We start from the raw sequence: 26,525 nt of genomic DNA, 5'->3' as shown, positions 1-26,525 counted from the left end.
TAGTTTGGGACTAGGTCAATTGGTGTCAAGTGTCCCATGATATTTATTTATAGTTAAATCGATCGAAGTCTAATCGATATTCATTGCTAATCGAATCACAACACAACCTACCTGAGATACAAGACAGTACCTATTAGGGCCAGTACAGACGGACTGTATTCCAACTGCAACGTAACTGCCGACTGCCCATACTTGGCCCATACATTTGTCATTGGAGTCGGCACAGCTGCACGCTGACTGCGATAAAAAAAAATGTATGAGCAGTCGGCAGTTACGGTTACGTTACGTTGCAGTGGGTGACGCTCTTTCTCGGCCCGGATAATAATAATAATAATAATATTCAATTATTTCAAGTAACATGACTCATAGAAAATACAAAAAGAAAAGAGAAAAAAAAACGGGATGGAAATACCGACCCTGTTTTTCGTGTACACGCCCATAGAAGCTCCTATTTCTATGGGCATGTACACAAAAAACAGGGCCGGTATTTCCATGTCAGTGTTATCCGGGCCGGGAAAGAGTGTCACCCCGTTGTGGATCTCTACAGTAGTCTAAGCCCCGTTGCAGATGGAATGCAGTCTGTCTTTACTGGCCCTTATATTAACCTAACCAACCTCTTTTTCCTAGTCTGTAAACCTATGCGGTAAACTGAATAGAGAGCAGCAGGACTACTATGAAATTCGAAAATCGAAGTTCGTATCGTACCGCCCCGCCGACACTTATATTATTTAATACGAGAGTGAGAGGGACGGTACGATACGAACTTCGATTATAGAATTTCGTAGTAGCCCTACAGAAATAATGACGTCTAACGCTGAACTTTTTCGTAAAACTATTAGTTTTATCTACACCTTTTAATATTTACTAAAAAATTACACAACATAAATAGATTTTTTGCGTCCTTTATACCTAAATTTAATATTTCATGGTTTTATAGAAATGCTTAAAATCTCCGATCGATTGTCTTTTATTTTGTTTATGGTCGAGTATTTTTTGATGTAGCAAGAACAAAATATCAATGGAACTGTTCAAAGGATGGCAATCCAGGATTCGCCATTTTTACTTTAGTGAAGGGACTGTGGATTTTTAATTGTCAGGCTGGAGGACGAAGAATATTTTGAAAAAAGTGTGTCATTTCATTTCATTTACAGTAGCTGTGACTATTATTTGGAAGAGTCCTAGTATAATAGTGTGGTTTTATTTATTACTAACGTTTGTATGTAGTGCTATTTCCCCATCGTAAGATTGCTCGTTGGTGTGCCGCTTTAGCTAATTCGATGGCTATGATATTGAAGTGTTAATCTAACGAGTCGCTTTGTCGTTTACGGGATACTATCGAGAAAGTGAGGCGACGCCGTCAGAAATGAGCAGGCCTCAAGGCGGACGCATACAAGTCCCAGATGACCTTAGAGAGATCCTCTTGGAATTTACCATAAGCTACCTGCTGGAGCAACCAGGCGACGTTATTAACTACGCGGTGGAATTCTTCACGAGGTTACAAAACAATAGGACCACAACCATAGTGCGGGCCCCCGCCGCTGGCACGCCTGATGAATCTATAATATCAGATGAAGAAGGTACTCATTCACTGATTCTTTTACTCGATACTATCCAAGACCTTTGTCGGAACTGCGTAAAGGTAGGTCGAATAGGGCCGCATAAAAGTAGCCATAGGATCATACCATTTCCATATGATTGAACTGAATAACCAATTTTATTATATGTTAACCAATTGTAACATACCACATTCACTATGAGCATACTCTGAACAAGTAGAATTTAAAAAATAACCATCAAACCTTTCTGGTTCCTATTAATAATTGAGCTAACTTTTTAGATGTTTACAGTGACCTAGTTTTGGATACAAAATGATGTCTTGACTTGCACACTGATCCTATCCAACTGTCTAATGATGAGGTACTTTGTACTTTGAGTTATTGTTATTCAGATAGGTACAATTTACATCACACACCATCCAATGCAAATGTAGAAACATGCCTGCCTGGTTACTTTTGTAGATTTTGCTAACTTAGGCTTTTTTGTAGATATATAGTGTGCTACTTACTTACTAGAGTATTCTTAAAATATTTCGAACTAAGCTTAAATTTTAAAATAATTACCAACAAATGCTCTTATCTAAGAGTAGGAGTAATCATTACATTCAGTGTCTGGCAGCGTGCCATTACCGTTTCAAAATAAAACTTTATTTACGATTGAAACAAATTTTTTCTAAAAATTATCATCTGTTGCCAAGTGATAAATAAACGCCAGTGGGCATTAATATCAAACTTTATGCTTTGATTTTTTTCTGTTTGATATTTTAATGAATGATAAGTTCATTAAATTATTTTCAGGAAAACATTGAACTTTAACTATAACTAATAACATCCTGTTATGTAAAACCTAACATACACCACAAAAAACACACAGAAAACATAAAATTAATGTTAAAATTCACAGTATTTATATACAAGATCCCCTCTAACCCACTTCTTAGAATCCAACAAACTAATACAGGCTGGTTTTAATTGAAAATGTTTACTGGAGCATAAATTTTCAGTGTTTACTACATGCTCTTCCCATTTGTGTGTTTGTTTTTTATCGCTTTGAAGTTGTGTGATGACGAGATTGGCTTATTTATCTTGTGGCGGACTTTTACATCTAGAACTGTACCAGATGTTGGTACATGCGCATGTTACATAGAATTAGCCGGCTATATGTAATGACAGGTAACATAACTTTGCACAATGGACTGTACAGGTGCTAACCAGGCCTTGGCTTGTGTTTGCATAAGAGACGTATTCTCTATTATTGTCACACTGAAATATAACTACCAGTAACCAGTAAGTGACTTGATCATTATAACAAAATATCTGCTATTTATCTAGGTAATGACTCATTTTGGGAATTGCCTTTTTTTAACTGAATATTCATAGCAGTACTGGCAAAATTTATATGCTGAAAATTAAACAACTTGTTTACTTCAGTAGCCTGTATTTTTGATTAATGAATGATGTCATTGCCATTGTTGGTGACATATGAGGTTATTAACATACTTAAGTAGCAAGGCTCACTAGATTATCTCCTAAATTGAGTCGAATCATTCAAAGCCTTTTCATACAATGTCAAGTCTAAAAATGTCATTTACCACCCACCGTCACACAGGATGGGAGACAGTTGCCGAAGCTTTACTGGTATGTGCCATGTCAATAAACAGTTCCAGTTGAAAAAGAAATTGAATATCTGAAGTTTTACTTGTTTATTTCTCTAGTGAACTGTACTAGTCTGATAGAGGCTACTGTCGTCGCTATAGAAATCAAGAATTAAGGTAATAAACTTTTTACCACAGAAATGCTAAAACAACACATTAAACAGCAGCATGTAGGTTTTGGCGTGTCTCCAATCTTAAGATGCGTCGCTGTGACGAGTTGCGTGACGTAAAGTGCTTATTGCCTTCACACTCGAAGTTGTGACCCGCGCGGGTTCTTTCGATTCCTCACGCGTGTGTGCCATTTACCTGCGGACGGCGACGTTATGAGGTTCTGATTTTGATATTGCATAAGGTACGCAAACCTGCAAAGGCCTCTAGTTATGTATGTAATATGCGCAACAGTTTAGCTGGGTAGACATAGATATTATACAGTGCCATTGCTCCTGGACAGCACCTGTCCTGTCGCCGCCCAATCGATTAGTCCAGGGTTACTTACTATGCGGCCAGTAATCCAAAGCCTAACGTAGCATACTAAGTTAATTCGTGTCATCACGTCCACATGGCCACTTGCGCAATCATCTGGCCCTTTGCCCAAGTTTCGTCGAGGCTTGCCTCAATAACAAAGCTGTTAGCCCGAAACAGACGATTAACAATTCCAGTCATTTGAATGCTAAAAATGCGATTCTAAATAAACTTTCTGGCGTACCTAGTCGCCTTAGTCGTTTCGCGGTCAAGAGGCGAGCAAATTATTGAATGTCGATCCGGATTAACTGCCCTAATCAACAGCTAAGATTTGTAGTTTTACGTAGCCCGAATTCAGTGAGCAGATATTCTGGTCGTAACGTGACCTACAGTATGTACACAGGGTAACACCTACACGGCCCATCTTTATCCACTTTAACGCTACAAACTGCCGACCTGTCTACGGTGCGCTAATATGCCGTCGACTGTAGCGGTCGAGATGTTGATTGCTATTGCTAGTAAGCCATCAATGACTTGGAACTACAACATCTTGGTGTGATATCTATATTAATTTATGTTGACGTGATAACAGAGCCGCCACCGGCGCGCTTCAACAACCGTCGCAAGTCTGTGTTCGCGGAGACTTACGACCCCGAGGAAGATGACTCGGACGAGGGTGCTCCGGTCGTGTTCCCGAAGTCGGACGCCCAGCGCCAGCGCTTGGCGGAGGCCGTGCGGGGGATCCTACTCTTCCGCTCGCTCGACGCACAACAGATGCAACAGGTCAGTGCCCACGAACTCACGATACTCTATTGCTCGTTTGTTCTTCTAACTGATTTAGTTTTACAAACGGTTTAATGAAAGCGGATATTTAATTAGTCCATCTTTTGACGCTAAATGCTGGCGTTTTTTGAATCACGAACAATCAGAAGCACTTGGCTGGTTTTTAGTAAATAGTGAACATATCTGCTTTTTTTTAAGTTTTACTCAAATGTAAACATTTTCTTTGAGTGTACTATGTTGTTTTACTATATTTTCCCAAGAAATAGTTGGCAATGGCCCTCTGTAATCGACTTTGCGTTTTAATTAGTTTTGTACAACGAACTAAAACTCGCATTTCTTTCTTTACGTAGTTAGTATAAAACAAAGTCACTTCCCGCCGTTACTTATGTATGTACCTACGCTTAGATCTTTGAAACTACGCCACTTTAGACGACCAGATGGCCTAGTGGTTAGAGAACCTGACTACGAAGCTTGAGGTCCCGGGTTCGATTCCCGTGTCGGGGCAGATATTTGTATGAAAAATACGAATGTTTGTTCTCGGGTCTTGGGTATTTAATATGTATTTAAGTATGTATCTATCTATATAATTATATTTTATCCGTTGCTTAGTACCCATAACACAAGCTTTGCTAAGCTTACTTTGGGAATAGGTCAATTGGTGTGAATTGTCCCGTGATATTTATTTTATTTATTTATTTTTATTTATTTTAATGCGATTTTCACCATCAGTTAGATAATTTTTCACGGAAAGAATATATGTATACTTTCCATGAAAAAAGAACTTTTTCGAGAAAACTTCTAGCGGGTCTAGTTTTGGGGAGAGGTGAAAAATGTGAAGTTACTGCCTTAGATTACTTCGCCTCATTTTTTTCAAAGCTGCTCCCTTGCAAATCCGTGGCGGGTCGCTAGTTATTTATAAACAACAGAAGATTTATCGTTAGATTGGATACAATCGGTGCCGGATATATCTTGAGAACGAGGAACTCTACAATTAGGATAGCGTCCGCTGCGCTTTATGTGATTACTCAGATATTCAATTATACCAGAGTAGGTTTAACGGTGTCTCAGAACAAGTGCTACAATAGTCTGCATTGTTGGCAATGATAAATAATCGGCATCCTCCTCGTAATAACATAAACTTATGTCTTACTCCTCCCGGCGCGAGCGTACGTACGCGCTCGCGTCTACTTGGATCAATTCCAACTACTATATCTTCGCAAACTGTCGATGTTATTGGGTGGGCATCGTTGTCATTAATTGCTCGTTCAATTTGATGCTACCCATAAAACGTGCCATGTTACAGCGACGATAATGTTATCTAGTTTATCAGATTGAATTAAATTAACTACTTTCTATTAATGATGACTCAGTTTCATACGAAATTGGGCGCTTGATTGACTTTGGGGTTTTAACAGCGTAAATAAAGTAAACATGAGTTTAACGGAACTTCGCTGCTTACGTCAGCGCTGTTTATTGCGTACGTTAGTACTCTAGTACGTGAGTAACATAGTTGCACTTAAAGAGCAAAGTCTTCATCACAGAGAAGCGCCACTTAATCAAAGCAGACGTACGTTGTTTTACAATCTTCCTGGCTTTAATGCTGGTACGACACGGAACCTTTGATATTCATAATAATAACATCATTCTGACTAAAAATAGATTTCCCTGTAGCTTGGATCCGTTAACATCTCGCAGCTCCAAAAAGCTATTACGCCTGACGCCGCACCTTCATGGACATTTTCGCCGTTGCGACAACGCTTTTGTTGTATACGGGGTTTTTGTTAATGCCTGGTACGGTACGCCTGGTGGCCTGGGTTAATGCCTGGTGGTACTAAGAATCGAGATAAAACCATGCAAAACATTTTTAAGGACAATATAACATGTGGCCCAAAGCCTTTAAGCTGACGATTTGTATGTAGCAAGGTAAAACTCAAGAAATCCCCTAATCGTAAATATAATGAGGAGTTTTTCTGCGTAGCGGAAAATATCGGAAACTACTTAAAAGTTTTTTTACTAATTGAACACTGCATTATCCTGATTAATCTAAAAACGTAATAACACAGTAACCTTATTTCAACGCAGTCTTACGAATAGGGCAATCTCAGTCTTTCAACTAAAAATATTGTCATATCTAACCCGTTTGGTTTAGGTTCTCGACGCCATGTTCGAGAAGCGAGCTGAGCCGGGAGAGTACGTAATTCGGCAGGGCGACGATGGAGATAACTTCTACGTTATCGAAAATGGCATGTTTGACGTGCTGGTCACTGGAGAAGATGGCATTGAGAAGGTATGAAACACAAACGCAATATTATCAGAATATCGTATGATCAAATCATCGCCTCTCGCTAGTTTTACATGCTTTCTTTACAAATCTGAATTACATTACTTTAGCTCAACAGTATTTATAGCAATTTTCGAAGTTGCGTGGGACTAAATCGCTACCGCGGCGTGATTTTAAGTTAAACGTTTACACCATCATCTGTTTATCACATTGCTATTTTAATCTGGTCATATTCTAATTTTGCTCCTTCTGTAACATATAGGCCGATACTGCTACGACACAACTGACTGCCAAAGATGTTATCTATTTTATGGTAGACTCAAAGCATATTTATCTTTATAGCTTTCTTTATAGGAATAGCACTCCCTCCGTTCCTCCCTATCTTGTTATTTATTTCTGATCCGACATTTTATGCTAATAAGAATCGCTTTATTCAAGCTTCTTCACATTGTGTGCAAATACTATGCCTTTATTAAATATTGACCGGTATTTTCTCTCTTCTTTTATGATTTCAGTCTTTAACGTTTCATGTTTTATTTTCGATCTCATAAGGTTACGACTGTTACGAGTCTCTTCTTCTGATGCCTGCAGACTCTACCTTGAGCCACAAAACAACGAGACCTTGGTTTATCGTATTGCTGATTCTATTTCATCTTTTTATATTAAAATTTAAAAATCATCCTAATAATATGATTTCTCCGAGTATAAACCTATTGTACTATTTCAGAAGAAACTCCTGCTATACACCCGAGTACCTATACGTTATTACGAGTCGATCGGGCTCTTGGCGGATATTTGCTTGCCAATATATAAAATCATCGAGAATGTCACTCCGTTTTAATTATACGTAGTTATATGCTTTAATTATCTTACGTATTTTTTTAACGTAATTAAAACTTTTACACTTGTGCTTCGTCACCTCGTGTCTCGCATGGCACCCGGTAGAAAACTAATTGCTGTTTACACTCTCATCCGTCATTGATCACGTTAGGATCACGTGCGTCGTGGAGGCTTTTGACTCATGCCCAATAACCGCTCCTGATGCGAAGCGAGCACACACGCTTCTCGCGACTTGACTCGCTACTTCGCTACCTACTACTAAACAGAAACAAAGGCCGTATTGCCTATCGTTTCTGACGCTCGCTATCGCAATCAAACGACAGTTTTTGTATGCGAAATCTGTCATTTGATTGCGATCGCGATCGTTAAAAACGTTAGGCAATACGGCCTTTGGTCTCACCGGAAGACTAGTGCTGGCTGGGACACGAACAAATATTTGTAATTTTTAGTATTTCATATTTTTATTCTTCAACCTATTATTTGTCTGTGCCCCGAATAGACTTTTTTCATTTCATTTCATTATTTCATTTCTACTCGTCTCGCTACTCGCGCGCTAGTATAAATGGGCTAGCATACATAACCTTTGTTCGTCAGGTGGTCCACACGTACGAGGGCTCCGGGTCGTTCGGCGAGCTGGCTCTCATGTACAACATGCCGCGGGCCGCGTCCGTTCGTGCGCAGACCCCCGGCGCGCTCTGGGCCATGGACCGCCACACCTTCCGCCGCATCCTGCTCAAGAGCGCGTTCAAGAAACGCAAACTGTACGAGGAGCTGCTAGACAAAGTCCCCATGCTGAAGGCTCTACAGGTAACCTATATAATAAGTTTTTGTTAAAAATTTCATTTTTAATTTTAATACAAGCTTTTTTTTGCTGACTGCACTTTTTGTGACTGTACTTCATTGTCATACCAAATTTCAAGTCAATGCCATTTACCGTTGAGGAGTTCCATCCTGCAGAAACTATCTTGGCTGGACCACCAGGATGTCACTGCCAGATTATTGTATTGTCACCAGATTTACATAAGTACGCCAAATTTCAAGTCAATTCGACCACTGGAAGTGGGTCAAATTCAACTTACAAGATTTGACCTGCACTATATACATAGATACATACTTTGCAAGTTAAATGAAAGCTTGTAAAAATAAGGATTCATTTACGCTAGTAGACATTCCCATCAGGTGACCCAGATGCTAGTTTGCCCCCTTTATATATTTAAATAAAATCGAGTGGAAACTCGTTACGAGTACCGCCTTACGCGGTGAGGTTATGTGGGACTTACGCCGCGCGGAAAGGGGAGGGAGGACCATACCCACTAAACCACTACGACCTTGCCCTCTTGCCGAAATTTGGTAGATCCTAATCCCAAACGTTTGAACCACGACGCCTCCCGGCCACACTGGCTTGCTCCACGGAAGGGAGGAATCGCGACGACTACAGATACCACTTGGAACGATTAGGTTATTACCACACCCGGGACTTAATCGCTATTATAATACTGCTTCGACGTTTACGGCGACCTTAGTAGACAGACAGATGCGTATTATGTTCAGTCTACTTGTGACCACGGCGATAGCAATGTTGTGGAAACACCGTGGGAAATTTTAGTATGTATGTAGACGCGATAAGTCCCGCGTGTTGGGTGCTATTAGTTATGAGTTAAAAAAACGAAAATCGTAAACATCACCTAGTATGTTTTTAAACAAATGAAAATGAGAATGATTTAAATAAAGTTGTGCACGATTTAATAGAATATAGTTATCTCAGTCTCCTACCATAGTTTATTAGGTTATACACTGTTTGTTAGTTGAAATTTTTTCGTAGCATGAACTTTTTTTATTATGTGACATTTATTTAAGTACAGTTTTACCGGACAAATTCACACCAAAGAGGAAAACACTGGGGAACTCACGATAAGCAAGTAGGTTACGTTAATTTTTGTTTTAAAATGCATGAATTCAAAATGCACCTGTTGGAAATACTCCAATGAGATAAGATACTCTAGAAAAGTTGTTAAGTAGCTTACTTGAGGCGACAACGGTTTTTAATGCTTAATATCGTTACAGATTTAAAGCCTTTTACTTGTTCTGGCTCAATGGTAAGACTTCTAAAAAAAAGTAATCTAATGAGTAACTTATATTTATATTTCATTTATGTACTCAGTAGTGGCCTTAAGTTGGTCAAGCACATCCGCGAGAGAACATATTATTATTATAAAATAACTATAATTGCCCCTTTACATAATGACTTAATATGTTATTTATTTGTTGTTTTAGTTCTTCCAAGATTGATTTTTTAATAAAAAATAATGATACGGCAGTTAAAATAAATTAGTTTCCAATTCATACTCTTAAGGGAAAAAAGCCGTCAGCATTTGCAAATACTTAGGCCGTCTAACTTATACAAACTGTATAATTGATCGGCCCGCGCTCAACCAAAGCGGCGGATCGTATTTCAAGAACAACAAGACCAGCGATGGAGGGGAATTATATTGTTTTTGTTTCATTGACATAATCTACTGTAGGTAATCATGTTAACGCGATGACGTCACGTGATTGTGTGTGCTACAGTGAAATGATAAATGCGGGAATAGATTGGCATCGTAAAGTACATTAAGGGATGTATTTATAGTCTCCATTTTTCTTTAGTGAAACGAGCATAGCATCAGTCATGCATGCTGACCTTATTAATAATATCTTATGACGTTCGTACACTCAATTAATTTATTATAACTGCTCATATAAAGTTATATTATAAGTAAGAAAAAGATTTGACTGTGTGTTTGTAATGGATAAACTGTAAAACTACGGCACCCATTTAAAAAAAAACACTTTCTATAAGCTATATTGTCAGCGAATAATATAGGCTTTATTTTATTCCGGGAACATCTAAGCTTCCGACAAGACGTAAACGAAGTAGCGAGCAACAGCTAGTAGGTAATATATTTACAACGTAAGATGTCAAAGACATGGTTTTAGGGTGTAGAATTACACGTTTCTTGTCGTTAAACCGCTCGCCGTTGAGGGTGTTAAGATTTTCATGAACAAGTATAATACTTGAAGTATTACTGCGAAGTAACTGTCTATATACCAAATGTACTCAATTTCACGTGCCCCGAGTCGTAAACGTAATTCGTCTGAACCCTAATTATTTCTTCAGCCACTATCTCACAACTTTAGCCATAACCGTAGAGGATTAGTTTATACGGGGCACTAAGTTCGCGCCAGAGTGGACACCAAAAAAATCATTCATGTATGAAGATTCCCTCGGAGGGGTTGTGTAACCCTAATGCTAACTATTCACCATTAGCGAACGAACTTCATACTTGAATAGTGACATGTTTTAAGTACGTTTGCTACTTAACTAATTTTAGATATCCTGTTAATATTATAAGTTAGCTGTTGCCCGCGACTTCGTCCACGAATCGAGCGCGTAGTTTGTCGCGCGCCTGCGGGAACTGTACATTTTTCCCGGAAAAAACTATGCTATGACCTTCTCGGGGTCTCAAACTGTCTCCATACCAAATTTCATCAGTATCACGGTTGGTTGAGAACTTAGCGTAACGAACAAACCCACTCTCGCGTTTATAGCACTCACAGTAAAGTTTATCTGATGTAAATGATTAATTTAGGAAATACAATTATTTACTTAATTTTCATAAAATTAATGTATGTACCGCATGAGGGTTATCGAGTGCCCCAAGTACAGACTTGGCTTAACTATTCTTTGTTATTATTTATATTTTTTTATTATTTTTTTGCTTACCTATTAAGAAAGGTCATGTTATATATGTAGGTAGGTAGATATCAAATGCATGTGGAGAGGATGGAGGGTAGCTATGAAATAAAGCAGTTGTACTTCAGCAGCCGTACAGAGTGTTTCGTTTCGATCTTCTAGAACACCACAGTTCACGCGATTAGAACCGACGGGGAAAGGCTCGTAATAAAATAAAGTATAAACCGGGATTCGGCTATATTATTTCTATAGTTAGTTAATTGTGCGGCCGGGCTTTTGGGGAGACGCGGAGCAACAGGCGCAGGACAGGAGCGGATGGCGACGTCTCACGAAGGCCCTTTGTACCACTGGGGTACCATAGGACGACAACATCATCCCAGCCTATATACGTCCCACTGCTGGGCACAGGCCTCTCAGAACAAGAGGGCTTGGGCCATATTTCCCACGCGGGCCCAGTGCGGATTGGGAACTTCGCAGGTTTGTGCAGGTTTCCTCACGATGTTTTCCTTCACCGCAAAGCTCGTGGTAAATTTCAAATGTAATTCCGCACATGAATTTCGAAAAACTCAAAGGTACGAACTGGGGTTCGAACCCACGACCCTCTGCTTGAGAGGCGATAAAACCACTAGGCCACCACGGCTTCCCTTACTGCATATAAAAAGTTAATATTCTAGATCAACCATAATATTTTTAAGCCGTGCCATTTAACATTTCGTACAATCCAGACGTACTCTGCGTAGTATAACATATAATAATGCTGTATTCCTCTAAATCTCTTTTTGCTATAAATTGTAAATATATTTTTTTAAAACAAGATCTACTATGTCGTAATTCAGTCAACGTGTGTAGGTACATTAATCATTGATATGAATTATAAAAGACATTTCCAAGCTGACCGATGCTTTATCACGTCACTGCGTTATCAGTTGATTCTGATTTACGTTAAGATTATATCTTCGATAGGATGGATGTGCAGTAGTTACCTAAGTTATAAATGTTACTAAATTCTCGTCGAACAATTTTTATGTTGAGACCAGAGTAATATTAAGATAAATTTGTATGCTCATATATTATTTTTTTGTAATAAAATTGACGTATGGCAGTAGCTGATGGCGTTGCGATGCGAAACCGTTTCAAAAGCATCACCTAGTATGAAGTCATCCATCACCGTCAGTCATCAGCCGTAGGACGTCCAATATTGGTCATAGTCCTCCCCCATACACCTGCAGTTGCTTTCGCTGGAAGCGGCCTCAATTTCTTCAAAGTAATTAGCTTGCTGAATTTGCAACGTAAAAGGAGGTGTCTTCCTTTAATTTTCAACACGAAAAGTAAGTTCAATAATATTGTCTATAATCTCGGCAGCGTGTCTGCTATTTTGTATACCTAATTTAATTTAACCACGGTTATGTAATGCTCGAGTTTTACACTCTGCTTTTCACTTTGATGGCGAGGAAATGGTATAGCAACACTGGAAACAATTTTTCACTTACTAGATACCTTTTTTTTTTTTTCATGCATTGCCATATATTATAATTATATATTTTTTTAGTTTTATTTATTTATTTTGATTGATTAGACTGATTTTAGGTTCTAAATAAAATACAAATTATTAAAAAATATATGGAAACTTTTTTGTTTGTGGCTGTTGACACCTGATTACCTTGGTCTTAGACGAAGATTTTATTTTAGAGCATAAAAAGTCATTTTATCTCGCCTAGATCTAGCATAAATACGAACTTCACGAGCATGACAAGTGGAAAATGTATTTAAAAATTCTAAAAATTCTAAAAATATTAAAAATTCTCATATTAATACATTACAAATACAATCGTAACCAGAACTAATGAGACTGATACGTTATAATGATAAAAAAAAATGGTTTTAGATAAGGAAAAAAGGCGCAACTTCGTATCATAATTCATAAATGCCGCAACCTGATGCCACAGAACAATAATATCTTTGCCATATATTGAGAAGAAAATCACCTATTATAATAACAGATCAATATACTCAACAGGCAGCATACATATTCATACAGACAATTGGGGCACACGTGTACCAATTAGTTTTGATTGCTTATTCGATTCCATACATTATTCTGCGTGATGCTTTACATGCCTGCAAATATTTTGCTAAGACCAAGTTTACGACCACTTTAGCTGTTATTAGAGGGGGTTATTTTCAAGACGTAATAGTTAATTAATAATTAGGTAATGGATAATGAAGTTTCTTTTTAGGGTTCCGGAGCCAAAATGGCAAAAACGGAACCCATATAGTTTCGCCATGTCTGTCTGTCCGTCCGTCCGTCCGTCCGCGGCTTTGCTCAGGGACTATCAAATGCTGGAAAGCTGTAATTTTGCACGGATATATATGTAAACTGTGCCGACAAAATAGTACAATAAAAAACTAAAAAAAAAATTTTTTAAGGTACCTCTTATAGACGTAAAGTGGGGGTGTTTTTTTTTTCTCATCCAACCCTATTAAAGTGTGGGGTATCGTTGGATAGGTCTTTTAAAACCAGAAGGGGTTTGCTTAGACGATTTTTCGATTCATTGATTTTTTTGCGAAATATTCAACTTTAAAGTGCAAATTTTCATTAAAATCGAGCGTCCCCCCCTCTAAAATCTAAACCGGTGGGTGGAAAAATTTGAAAAAACTCAGTATGGTGTATATCAAACTTTCAAGGAAAACTATAAGGGCTAAGTTTGCTTGAGAGTTATTAGTAGTTTTACTCTTAAATAGCAGCCTAAGGTATAAAATATACATAAACTTGGAAGATTCCGTATAAAATACGAAATCCTTAGAAAAATATTAATTATTTTTTTCGTAATGGCTACGGAACCCTATTTTAAGCGTGTCCGACACGCTCTTGGCCGGTTTATAAAATTTTATTTCACAATTTTATTTATTAAAAGGACAGGGTGAATATTCGGGCGTTTGTACCGCTGTCATTGTTCTCAGCACTTTTTTATCAGATTTGAAGAAATAGGTACAATAAATATCGACATGTGTCAACATGTGTTCGTCAATATGTGTCGGATGTTGATGTTTGTTGTACCTTTTTGCTTAAGAAATCTGATAAAAAAAGTGTTGAGAAGAATGACGGCGGTACTAACGCCCGAATATTCACCCGACAGTGAAATATAGAATACAGTCACTCAAATAAACCGCCCCGCGTCATACCAGGCGCAAAGGTGCCCAATACACTTTCCGCATTGCCTCGTTGAACCGCGATAGACAACGCGGTGGAGCGATTATTTATTTTGATTTTGGATGCTGAATAGTGCTTAGAAGCTGCGTATATTGTTGAATATTTTCGACTTTTTTTTTGACATGACGCACCATGATTTTTCAAAATGTTTTAACTGTATACGTAGTTGACAATTGTGGCTAATAAGCCACAATTGTGTTGTGGTTAATAAAGTAATTTTTTTGATAGTTGTTGTGTCTCCGCGAGAAGTGGCAAAAAAATGAAGCACCAAAAAAAAACATATTTTTTTTTCATACATGTCTGTAAAAATATGCATTATTAACCCCATTTTATGCTCCTTAATTCTGAATTTATTTGGTTACTCTCGCTTGCTTGGTTTAGCTAAAATAACAGTTTAAAAATTATCTTGATTTTATTGACATTTTCGTGAATAAATCTGAAACATGAAGATCGAAGGCTGATATTACGCATACAGTGTTCTTAGGTCCTGCCACTACTGCACCTCAAATTACAACCAAATCCCTTGCGGGGGCCACTCTTGTTAGCTTAGCCTGCTAGACCCTTTGGTGACAATACAATAATCTGGTACCTAGTGACATCTTGGTGGTCCTGCCAGGATCGTCTCTGCAGGAGGGAACTCCTCAATAGTTAATAGTACCGACTTGAAAGGAGGATGGGCAGATTTGTATGGACTCTGGCCTAGGAACCAATAACGACAAGCGATCTATCGTTGGAAAAGTTTTTTCATACCTTAGAAATTTTTGTATGGCGGAAAATCTCAAATCGGTGTGTAAAAAAAGTTATGGCTAGATAAAAAAAACTTTCCACCAATGAGCTTATTTTTGTTCTTATATTGGTTTTAGTTCTTTACAACGGTTTTTAAACGCTTTATCTTATAAATATACATAAGAAAACAACCAAATATCAAACAAATAACAAATGACTAAGCCAAAGATCAAGAAGTCGCAAGATAGTAACCAGCGACGGTTTACAGAAACCGATAAGAAAACCAGAATAGGTATTAGCAAAAACGGAAAAATGCAAAACCAGACACAAAAAAACATATGAAAACGCATAAAAAACAAAATCATGACACAAAATCATCAACATACAGGGACTTAGTATCGAAAAAACCTACTTTTATGCAGCCATAACTTTTTTGACACAAAGATTTGGGACTACCTGCCATAGTAAGTTTTAGAACTTAGAATAAGCTATCCAGTGAAGTGAGTGATCGCTTGTCCTTATTGGCCATTAGGCCAATTAGCCCACCCTCCTTTGGTACAGATATGTAGTTTAGATGACAATGCAGTACAGTCAACAATAAGTACATTCGGCAAAAAAAAACTTATATTAGAAGAATTTTAATTAAAACTTTTACTGAACTATTGACTCGCACTTGACCCATTTTTTTAATAATCCCTCATAGGTAAACATCATAAAGTTATGATTCATTTTGAGGTAGCATTTATAAATTCACCAGGCCTGAAAAAGGGTTAAAACTAAAAGATATTTTAATTTCTTTCGAATATGTCTCACGTGAGCTTCAGTAATATGAATCATGTGTTGTTTGTTTGTGTCAGGCGTACGAGCGCGCCAACCTCGCGGACGCGCTGCTGCCGCGCACGCTGATCGACGGCGAGCTGATCATCCGGCAGGGGGACTCCGCCGACGGCATGTACTTCGTCGAGGACGGCTCCATCAGCATCCGCATCGCGCGCGACGACGGCAACGAGCACGAGATCAAACGCCTCGGTCAGTGATTTGCAATAGGGTTTTCTTTTCTACCTAGGGTCCGCGGTATCCACGCACGCTTTGTTCTGTCATATATTGGGGCTGGTGACTGTACTAGTTGTTGCTGGACCCCTAGGCTTTCAGTTTTAACCCTACGTATCCTACTGATAATATAAATGCGAAAGTTTGTGGGTATGTGTATGTGTGTGCGTCTGTGTGTTTTTGTTACTCCTTCTCGCAAAAACGGCTTTACAGAATTGGTTGAAATTTGATATGTAGATAGCTGGCTGAAATTACATGTACTAGGCTACTTTTTATCCCGATATTCCCACGGGATAGAGATAAAATCTCGAAATAACTACCGGTGGGCTTATTAGTTTACCGGTTGTTTTTAATGCAAAGTTAATAAGAACTATGATGTAATTTTTAAGAATTTTAATTGGAAATTAGTATAACCTCGTTATTTCATTTTTAACTGTCAGATATATTTATTACCGTGGAGAAAGTCTAGTACTTTTGTAAATATGTAATCCGAAGAATTGGAATGAATTATTGTTCCGCAGGCAAAGGCGGCTACTTCGGCGAATTGGCGCTGGTGACCCACAAGCCACGCGCCGCCTCCGCTTACGCCGTCGGCCCAGTTAAGCTTGCATGTGAGTATTAATTATGAGGAACGCTTTTCATACTGTGAACAAACGGTCGCATGTTGCAGGGATAAAGTTCAGGTTACTTGACAGCGGTGCCGTCATAGCCTCCTGCGGCCTAAGTCAATTGATAGATAGATAAAAACGTTTATTTGGTACTGCAAACACACACAATCAAGATTAGATACAAGGATACAAAACATCAGTCCAGACTTAAAAGTAAATATTTCATATTGCTTGTGTGCGCTGCAGTGCAAAAGGGCCATGGCTCAGTGGTCAACATTACTCGGGGGAGCAAAACACTGATTTTACGCCACAGCCCAGAGGATCGGGAACAAATGTTTATTACTGCTCCAATAATAATTATACAATATAAACAAAACAAACAGTGTGAAAGCAAAATAGTTGCATTTTCAATTAAGGGAACAAGAATGTAAAATTTGTAGGCAGTACTTGTGTAGGTGGGACCAAATAATAGATTGAGTCAGTGACAAGGGAGTAAAACAATCATGATAAATAAATAAATAAATAAATACCAAGCACCAAGCAGCCCTCAAACTGAACCATCACATCAAACATGCAGCCACCCAGCATCTTACCCTAAATCTTAAAATTACACTCAAAATCGAGTACTGAGCAACCGCCTTGCTTCTGCAAGAGTAATAACTTAAGGTGTCTTATAAAAAAAGATTTTGAAGGTAAACGTCTATGGTGGGGGTATATTGTTCCAGCACTTGGTTGCAAGGTAACGAAAACTTTCGTTAAGAGATACGGTTCGATGAGGATGGCATTCTAACAGACAATGTCGCGTGGATCTAGTCCCGTATCTGCCCCCTGTAAAAGGGGAAATACCTATCTTAGTAAAAAGGTAATTAGGCCTTTTGAAGTTCACGATATCAAACAGCAGACTTGCAAGATGTACGTGTCTTCCCGATGACATGTTCAGCATAGAAGCTCCATTAAGATATGGCGTTATATGACTTCTTGGTGGTACAACGAAACAAAATCGACAGCAAGCATTCTGGACACGCTGAACCAAATGTTTGATCAAATTAATGATATGGCTTTCGAAGTGAAGTTTGCTGTCGAATAAAATACCCAGATTTCTAGCTTCCTCTACGCGTTCAATGATCTGACCATCAATTGTAACCACCGGATTGTTTTGTTTTATGAACATAAAAGTTTGTCACTTATGAAAGAGTTTGATGTCACATTACAATAAGTCCTATCCTAGGGCATTACAATAAGTGCCACTAATATACTGAGCGGCAAAAAATCTTATCCTCAACAATGTAAATGTATGCATTAATAGGTAATTTTGTGTGAAGAATGGTCATTATTTTGTGCCGCTATATTATATTATAAGTGCGCAAGTTTGTAAGTCTGTTTGATTGTTTGTTACCTTTTCACGTCTAAACCGCTGAACCAATTTAGATTAAATTCGGTACAGATAGTTTGAGTTCCGGGGAAGGTCATAGGATAGTTTTTATCCCGGAAAATTGCATAGTTCCCGCGGGATATTGATAAACTAATTCTACGATGACGGAGTCGCGGGCAACAGCTCCTATATATAGAACACTAGGCGGCACGAGGATAATAGCGGCCGTAATGCTCGTAATAGTTATTTATGCAACTGTATCGTAATATGGGTCCTTAAAATATGAGTGTGGTTTTCGGCTGACCACACTCATAGGCTGACCATACTCGGCTACGCCTCGTTTAATAATAGGGTCACATGAGTGGTTTAAGGCCTAATTACGGACAGTTGCATACAATATTTTATCAACATCCATATATTAAATCCTCTATCATGCGTTCAAGAACCATTAAGAATTATCTGAATTAACTCTAACTAGGTAGGTATGTCTGCCCCACGAGCTGCGCGCACGACGACCTGCTGCTGCTCGTGCGCGCGGCGCGCAAGCCCCGGTGCTGTAATGATTTATGAAATACCATTATGATACAGCTGTGTTCATAATGGAATCCAATGTCGTAATGCTGGTCATTATCTATGGTTTTTGAACGCATTATGGAGGATTTACTATATGGGTGTAGATAAACAACTATACTATTATAGAACGTTGATGTCAGCCATTCTCAAAGTGTGCTCTGAGGACCCCTGAGGAGCAGTCAATCAATCAAACAATTTTTATTTCTTCATCACAGGTAGATTTCGTACAGGTGATAGGTAGGTATTACTAAATGGATCAGCACTATGATGTATGTACATATCGGTCGTGACTTTGACTCTTCGGTGACAGACATCCAAACAACACCCACCCTACCAAACCCAACCAACAAAATTAAGTGAAGTTTTTGTAGCAAGCAAAAGGTCTATTTGCGTTTTTTGAAAATCATTTGATTTTGTTCGACTTAAAAAAAGAAAAAAAAAACACTTGCCCTGGTACCACAAAGACAGACAGTTCTGATTGTATTGTATACATAACCTACCCACATATACCGATCCAAATCATATCATAATCGACTTTTGCTTCGCTAGGGCGAAGTTAAAATCTGCTCAACTATTAGCAAGTACTTAAATTTATAACTTCTATTCAATTGTCAATCCAACATAATGGCTATTAAATAACCGATGATCGTTGCGTCCGTCACGACGTTATTACTTATGTTATGCGCGCTGATTGTCGGGCAATTTACATGGGAACAATGGATGATTGGTGCCGTGGGAAATATTATGGACCTAGTTTTGATCAATATAAGTTGACAAAAGCTTAGTCCTGTCCATGCTTAAGCTTTTATGTGTCAACTCAAAGAAACTAATTTTGATCAATACAAGTTGACAAAAGCTTAGTCCTGTCCATGCTTAAGCTTTTATGTGTCAACTCAAACAACCTAATTTTGATCAATACAAGTTGACAAAAGCTTAGTCCTGTCCATGCTTAAGCTTTTATGTGTCAACTCAAACAACCTAATTTTGATCAATCCAAGTTGACAAAAGCTTAGTCCTGTCCATGCTTAAGCTTTTATGTGTCAACTCAAACATCAAATATAGAATTCTACTTTTTGTCCCCAAACAAAATAGTTATTGTTTGCTGTAATTATGTGTCCAAAAGTGCTAGTTTAGGTTTCAATTTTCTTAACTTCTTAAAAAGGTAATGTTGGATCATGTTTACGAACACGCGAGAATAATTGTGCAGGACGTATTTTTTAAATGAAGAGAGTAAGGGGCTGTTTCACCATCCATTGATTAGCGATAACCGACGGTTAAATGTGATGCCGTCTTCGTCTATTCGAACAAAACAAATAGAGACTGCATCACACCTAACCGCCAGTTAACACTAATCAATGGAACGTGAAACAGCCCCTAAATGTAATGCTACTTGAAGAATTTTACTCGTATTAAACTGAAATTTAATAATATACGATTGCATACAAAATAACGCAGATTTTTTACCTATAGACTTCCGCTTAGTAATTTCTCACCTCATTTCCTGACGACACATTTCGGGAGACATGTCGGACACCTATCAATTATATGCCTCGCTGACATTTGGCAGCGGGTCGCTAGATGATACCCAGTGGGCGGACGCGCGCTATGAAATGACCGACAACATAGAACAGAAGATAAAAGGTCCCAGCTGCAGTAAAGTCGTACATGAAATGACAACTCTATGACGACTGTTGTAACATTTGAATTAGAACAACTCGGAAATGTTACATAGGACCATTGTTTTCTTCCGTCGCGATATTAAGAGTTAATGGGTAGTAACGTCAACGGAAACGTTAAATCCCTATAATAAGACTATGATTTCCTTGGATAATAACACAAATCAAAACAGAATTAGTAGTAGTACGGTGACATTACAGGTAGTTGAAATGCTCGAATGAAATCCTTTGTATCACTTATTATCAGGATAAAATAGTAGATTGTACAATAAGAGCATAAAACGAGCAATTTTACCCAAGACGTTCATATAGACGCCCGAGCGCCGGTACCGCGAGAGTGAATAGATACGTTGAGGGGAAAATGGGTTTACTCTGCTTTTCACTTCGATAGCGAGGAAATGAAATAGCAACAGTGTAAACAATTGTCATTGTTCATATTTTACCAATATACCCACCCTGATTCGAAAACCATTTCAAGGGATAGAGTTTTTGAACACTGTTGTCCTATTCTGATCCAAAAAAATACTTAAGGGTTACGAAAATATAGCTAAAAATATGTTTGACCTTTGTTTGGCCATTTAATGGGATTCAAAAGTATTTGTTTGCCAGAATACAGTACAGGAAGGTCTTACATTGTATGTTTTTTAATTCAGTGTATTCAGCCTGCATGCAGGTGTGCAAATATTTTGTTGAGAGGCGATTAATCCCTTTACCTAAAAAGTAAATCCACAAGTATCTAGGTTTGTTTATGCCTATAGACTATGGTATCTGTCACGTGAATGGTGTGATGTCAGTCAGATCACAGTTCATTAGATCACAGTTGTCATTATGTCATTAAACCCATTTCCCCCTCGACGTGTCGCCGTACCAGCTCGGGTGGCTATATGAACGTCTCGGGTAAAATGGCTCGTTTAATGCTCTTGTTGTACAAACTACTATGTTTGTGGGCTCATGAAGTTTTTTTTTTTTTTTAGGAGACCGTGTTCCACTTTGATATCACAATTTCAAACTGTTCTTGTCCAAAAAGTATGTTGGACGTGTGACTTTGTCTAATCATTTTATATGTGGGAACTAAAAAAATACTACATTGAAGTCTCATCTGTTTTAATATACACGACGCGTGCTGATTGAAATAAATAAACATAGCCTTAAATTTCCCACGGCTACCTAAGCATACCAGAGGTTATTCCAAATATTGACTGTTTTATCTTTTTTTCCAGTCCTTGACGTGGAGACATTCGAGCGGCTGCTGGGGCCGTGCATGGAGATAATGAAGCGCAACATCGACGACTACGAAGAACAGCTCGTCAAGTTGTTCGGCGACAAGAGCAACCTCACCGACGTGCGATGAACGCCTCGCGCGCCCCTTCCCCCGCACCGTAATCTTGCATTCGTTTACCCTCGCCGCTCTCCGCTTGCTTCCACCGCCGCCTGACTCTCGGTACGACCGTTAAGAGTAGAAATACGTTTTAGTGTATAACAGCAATAAGACTCGAGAGCAAATCTCTTAAGGAATCCTCTTAATTATTAAATCCAGCTTTTAATATTAAATTTGTGGTTGTTGAAAGGGGATAAGTCATCTAAAAATGGATGAAACCTTTTTCTAAAATTGAATTGATTAAAGGCGCCTCTTTCTTTGTAACTGCCACGTTTCTGAAGCAACAATTGTTTGTAAATATGTTTAGTTCCTCTTTTTAAACCATTTTCTACTCTAACATGTCGTTCAGGGACGCGTACCATATAATAACACCTTTGATTTACTTGAACTGGTGAGTGGTTTTGATTTGCCAAAAGTTGTCCAGTTAATAAATTCTGACAGTGTTATCATTTTGACATTAACTTTCAGCCACTAACTGCTTGCTAATCGGATAACTTTTAGCAAAAATTCGGATGCAACAGTTGGAATGTACTTGAAATAGGCACAAGTCACCATTGTTTAGAGTAGTGAGTCATGGTACCGTTGTTGGCGACGGTAGAAACGCCCGACGAGCGGCCCCTATCGAGATTATGCTGTTATTTCGTCCCCCACTGCTAGATGCAGCCAGGTCCGGAACCTCGGGATGAATCAAATTCCTTTGCATCAAACTATTAGCGATCAAGGTCGACTCAATTGGGTCAGGAGTCTTTGACGTAGAGGCCTTGATTTATAAATAAATTACTCGTGTTTTATATTTGTAAGCTCTACTTTCCTAGTCCATATCTGTCCGTTGTCCGAGTAAGTTTTGACTAGGAAATGCCAACAGCATAATCTCGATCGTTTTTTAAATCCATTTTGTGCTCATCGAGCGATCCGCTTATTAATTATAAATATGCTTGTGTAATAATTTATATGCTTAACCGCTACTAATGTTTGATGGGATGAAGTACAAAATTATACTGCAACTTTAATGATTTCTCTTTTTAAATACAGGTGCCATGATTATTGCTTCTAATTTGTGACGATTATTGTACCGTATTATGGTCTAGATTACGCGTTGTACGGAAGGGGAGACACAAACTGACGAGCGCTCAACGATATTGCATTGATACAAAATACGCTTATTTTAGATAGAGAACTGCCTTAGTAGCTATGTATATTTAAGAAACAGTCAAGGGCGTGGCAGGACCGGGTCCGTCGAAGAAAACAAACGTAGTGAGAACCGACGAGACTGCCTCGCTTCGCTAACTCACTTGTAATCGAGCAACATTAATTTATTTAACTCTCACAATATTTCTTTAATCAGACTCAGTCAAAGTATGATAAAGTTATGTAAGTTCTAATGACCAAATTCGCTTTAAGACTTTATTTGAAGTATGCTCACGATATGTGCCATAAAAATAAGTTATAGCAACTCTAAATTTGTGTGTAATGTAAAGTTTATGAAGCGGCCATTATTTTTGTTTTCTACGACGGTTGACGAGAAAGAAGAGTCCAGTCGCCTCTGGGTCCGGCGAGCGCTTCGGCGGGCAGGCAATAGTGCGGACTTGTATCGTACAGATATCGGAGAGTAAGGACGCTGGCAATGCAATACTTTTCGGCGCTCGGTCTAGTCTCTACTACACTTACGGTTTTCTCCACAACTATCGTCATTTTTCTATTAAGATTTAAGATATCTTCCACTGACACGGGCTTTTCTGGATAAATAATAGATATACCTTGTAGGTAAACTTACTACTTTAATTTTACTCGTGTTTAGATAAAATCTATCCACATTCTATATTTATTTGTGTTATCTCTGTTGATGTATTCTACTACGCTATGTAGTGTTTGTATATTGAGATCGGAATATCGTACGGAATGAATCTTGAATGCCAAATTTAATGATAGTGACATATTTGTAATTGTTACAGGACATTGCGAATTTACAAGTATCACTTGGCATATTCATTTAGCGAGTGAGAAGTCGAGAGTCGTTCGAAACCTGTAGCGATCGGGAAATTATTGTAACACCCTGTTATAACTGTATTTATTTTAGAAAGATGAAGATAATTTTTTTTGTAGTGAATTTGTTAAGAAAATAATTATTTTGTGTTATCTTTTAGTGTTGAGAGGATTTTTTTTACTATTGTAGAGAGTTCCTATTTTGTTTTGCTCATTAACTATTTTACATGAAGGATCTGAGGTACGCCAACGTTGTACCACAGCATAGTGAAGTTGCAAACGCAGGGAAGGGCGTCAGGCCCTGTGACAGGTATTCTGACCTATCAGAGTATGAAGTAGACATGCGCCGACGACGCACGCCGCGCGGCGCGGGCGCGTGCCCGCCGCCAAACCCTCAGGTAAAACTTTCCAGTATTATAAATTTAGAAAAATCTACAACCTTATTTGTAATTCCCAGCCAAAGTAGGTGAATGCATAAAGATCATTGTGTGTAGCACTAAAATGTAATATTTAAGTCTATGTTTACGTAGCTGTTAGTTTTCGTCATTTATTATTGTAATTAAAATATTGGTAATCTAGGTAACTTAAAGAAGCATAGCCGTTTAATCCTGAGGGGTGAGGATGTGCTGTTTTTGACGCCATGTGTAAAATGTACAAATTTATTTCTGCTGCCATAGAAGATTTTATTGTTTTATTTTACTGAAGAATTTACGAATGAATTATAATGTTACTAATTTTATTTTGATTGTTAGATAATTGTATTAGACTACTTCAGAGCTTATGTGAGAAATGTTGTCAACAAGATTTCAAACTGCAATGTGTCCCTTGCTTCCCAGCTTCAGTTAACTGATGTCAAACATTTTGGACGTTTATTTCAGCGTAGCTTATACATTCCCATGTTGCTATTTGACAGTATGATTATAATAATACATGTATATATTTTATTTCGATTTTATTGTTAATTTTTTTTCATCATTTTATGATGGCAAGATTCTCACTTCAAGTGCCTATTTTCATACAAAAACACCTTTTAGAAAACAACTAGCCTTTTTCACTAACAACTTTAATGTTAACCTCGTGTTTTGACTTCTTGAACTGCCTTTTTTCTATATGAAATGTGTTGTGAGATATGTGTATCTAGTGCCATCAAATATAACTGACCAATTCTTTTAATAAGTAATTAAATTATTCATTTGTGCTTTAGCTTGCAAATGAGCATCTGTTAAAGACCGGAATGACCAAGCGTTGGTTCATGCTGGACTAAGCACCTTATTTTACGGTGCGCAGTGTACCACCGTTTAGTCAGCAGGTTCTGCTGTATTAAAAGATTTCGGTCCAGTTCGTAGCTCCTTGGTGAGGTTGCTGCTGAGTGTGTGGACTGTGGAGTGGAGTGATGTCACTGAGGTTTACCCTTCTATGATACATTATAAAGTTTGATATTCCCGTGTATAACGTTGTGTTTGTTACCCTGTACAGGTGAGGTGCGTCACGTGTCCGTCACGGACATTATGTCTGTCTGTGTGTCCCCGGTGTATCAGACCCAGTAGCTGTTAATTAAATAGTATCGTGCAATAACTAATTACTCTCATTTATCTATGTCGTTTTACATCAATATCATGTGTTAAATTTTGTCAGTGTGGAATTTATTTATAGATTTTAATAAATCATAGTGTAAGATATATATCTTTCTCTTTATACTGATGTCTAAGAAAACGTGCGTTGTTATTGTGAGTACCGCATCAGTGTACCGGGTAAATTAGCTACCAGTGTATATTCGGTTCTCGGGGTTTGATTCAACTGTAATCGTCTCGCGGCATGTTAATGAATTTGCACAAATAGTGGTGGTCTCGAGATGTTTCGATTCTGTTGTCTTCCATGGGACGCACAGGATTTGGCGGCCGCTCGCGGTGTCTCGGAAGTCGTGTTCGATCAATCTCTGGCATTCTAATGTAAAATTGGAATTAAATACGCTTAACCGTAGCGTAATTTTTATAAATTACTAGTCATTGGTGTCTAATGTAGATTTGTAACCTGACAGCACATTGAAATTTGGAATGTATTCCATGTCTTCACATTAGCTGTAAGTCGTCATACCTGTTCCATGAAAGTGAAGCATATCAGTGCGGGTTGCCGCCTCCCATGTTTAAAATTAATGCACCACATACGGTAGCCAGTTGAAAACTAGTACCGCTTTTCCCACGTCATGAGCTTACCCTGTACATTTATAAAAATTATGTATCGTAAAATGTTAGAAAACTGGATTATATTTGTTTGTAGATCTAAAGTGTTGTTTCTTTACATTAGCCCTAAATAAATGTCCTCTGTAGTAGTAAAATTTAACTCATGAGATGAAGCGATTTTTACTCACAAGGAGACAAGTCGGACACAACCAAATGTAGTATGATTCTCACCCTCGTTGGTCGCACTAGTAGACCATCCTGAATGCACTCGCTACTATTAAAAAAAAAAACTAATTTTGTGAGTTAAAATCGTTTAATTTTACATATTTGTATCCACCCACGTACCTGGCCCTATACTACGAAGTGCAAAACTTGAACGTCGTATGTTCCCGTCCCGCTGACGCTTATGTCATTTAAGGGCAACACACAGAGCGGGCGCGGGCCCGCGACGGGCGTAT

General features: G+C 38.3%; 1 protein-coding gene across 2 annotated transcripts; it reads left to right on the top strand.

The window, feature by feature from the left end:
• The first annotated feature begins 1,024 nt into the window (after positions 1-1,024).
• Pka-R2 (cAMP-dependent protein kinase type II regulatory subunit) lies at positions 1,025-26,171 on the top strand. 2 transcript variants are annotated; one of them, XM_074097314.1, is made up of 8 exons: positions 1,025-1,577; positions 4,266-4,456; positions 6,606-6,743; positions 8,172-8,384; positions 16,105-16,276; positions 16,819-16,908; positions 21,747-21,905; positions 25,364-26,171. In XM_074097314.1, the coding sequence occupies exons 1-7, from the start codon at positions 1,364-1,366 to the stop codon at positions 21,875-21,877; spliced, it is 1,149 nt and encodes a 382-aa protein (XP_073953415.1). In that variant the 5' UTR covers positions 1,025-1,363; the 3' UTR covers positions 21,878-21,905; positions 25,364-26,171. The 2 variants fall into 2 exon arrangements, with proteins under 2 accessions (XP_073953415.1, XP_073953414.1); XM_074097313.1 differs by having other exon boundaries at positions 21,747-26,171.
• The last annotated feature ends 354 nt before the right edge of the window (positions 26,172-26,525 follow it).

The sequence above is a fragment of the Choristoneura fumiferana genome, chromosome 14 (genome assembly GCF_025370935.1).
Source record: "Choristoneura fumiferana chromosome 14, NRCan_CFum_1, whole genome shotgun sequence".
NCBI classification, from domain to species: domain Eukaryota; kingdom Metazoa; phylum Arthropoda; class Insecta; order Lepidoptera; family Tortricidae; genus Choristoneura; species Choristoneura fumiferana.
The sequence above is the reverse complement of the archived record's forward strand: the minus strand, read 5'-3'. Positions and strand labels throughout refer to the sequence as shown.

What these genes read in the sequence shown, in the direction of transcription:
- Pka-R2 (XM_074097314.1), top strand. Translation starts at nt 1,364, where the DNA reads ATGAGCAGGCCTCAAGGCGGACGCATACAAGTCCCAGATGACCTTAGA. An exon ending in TATAATATCAGATGAAGAAG is followed by an intron (nt 1,578 to 4,265) that starts GTACTCATTCAC and finishes ACGTGATAACAG; the next exon opens with AGCCGCCACCGGCGCGCTTC. An exon ending in GAGAAGATGGCATTGAGAAG is followed by an intron (nt 6,744 to 8,171) that starts GTATGAAACACA and finishes TTTGTTCGTCAG; the next exon opens with GTGGTCCACACGTACGAGGG.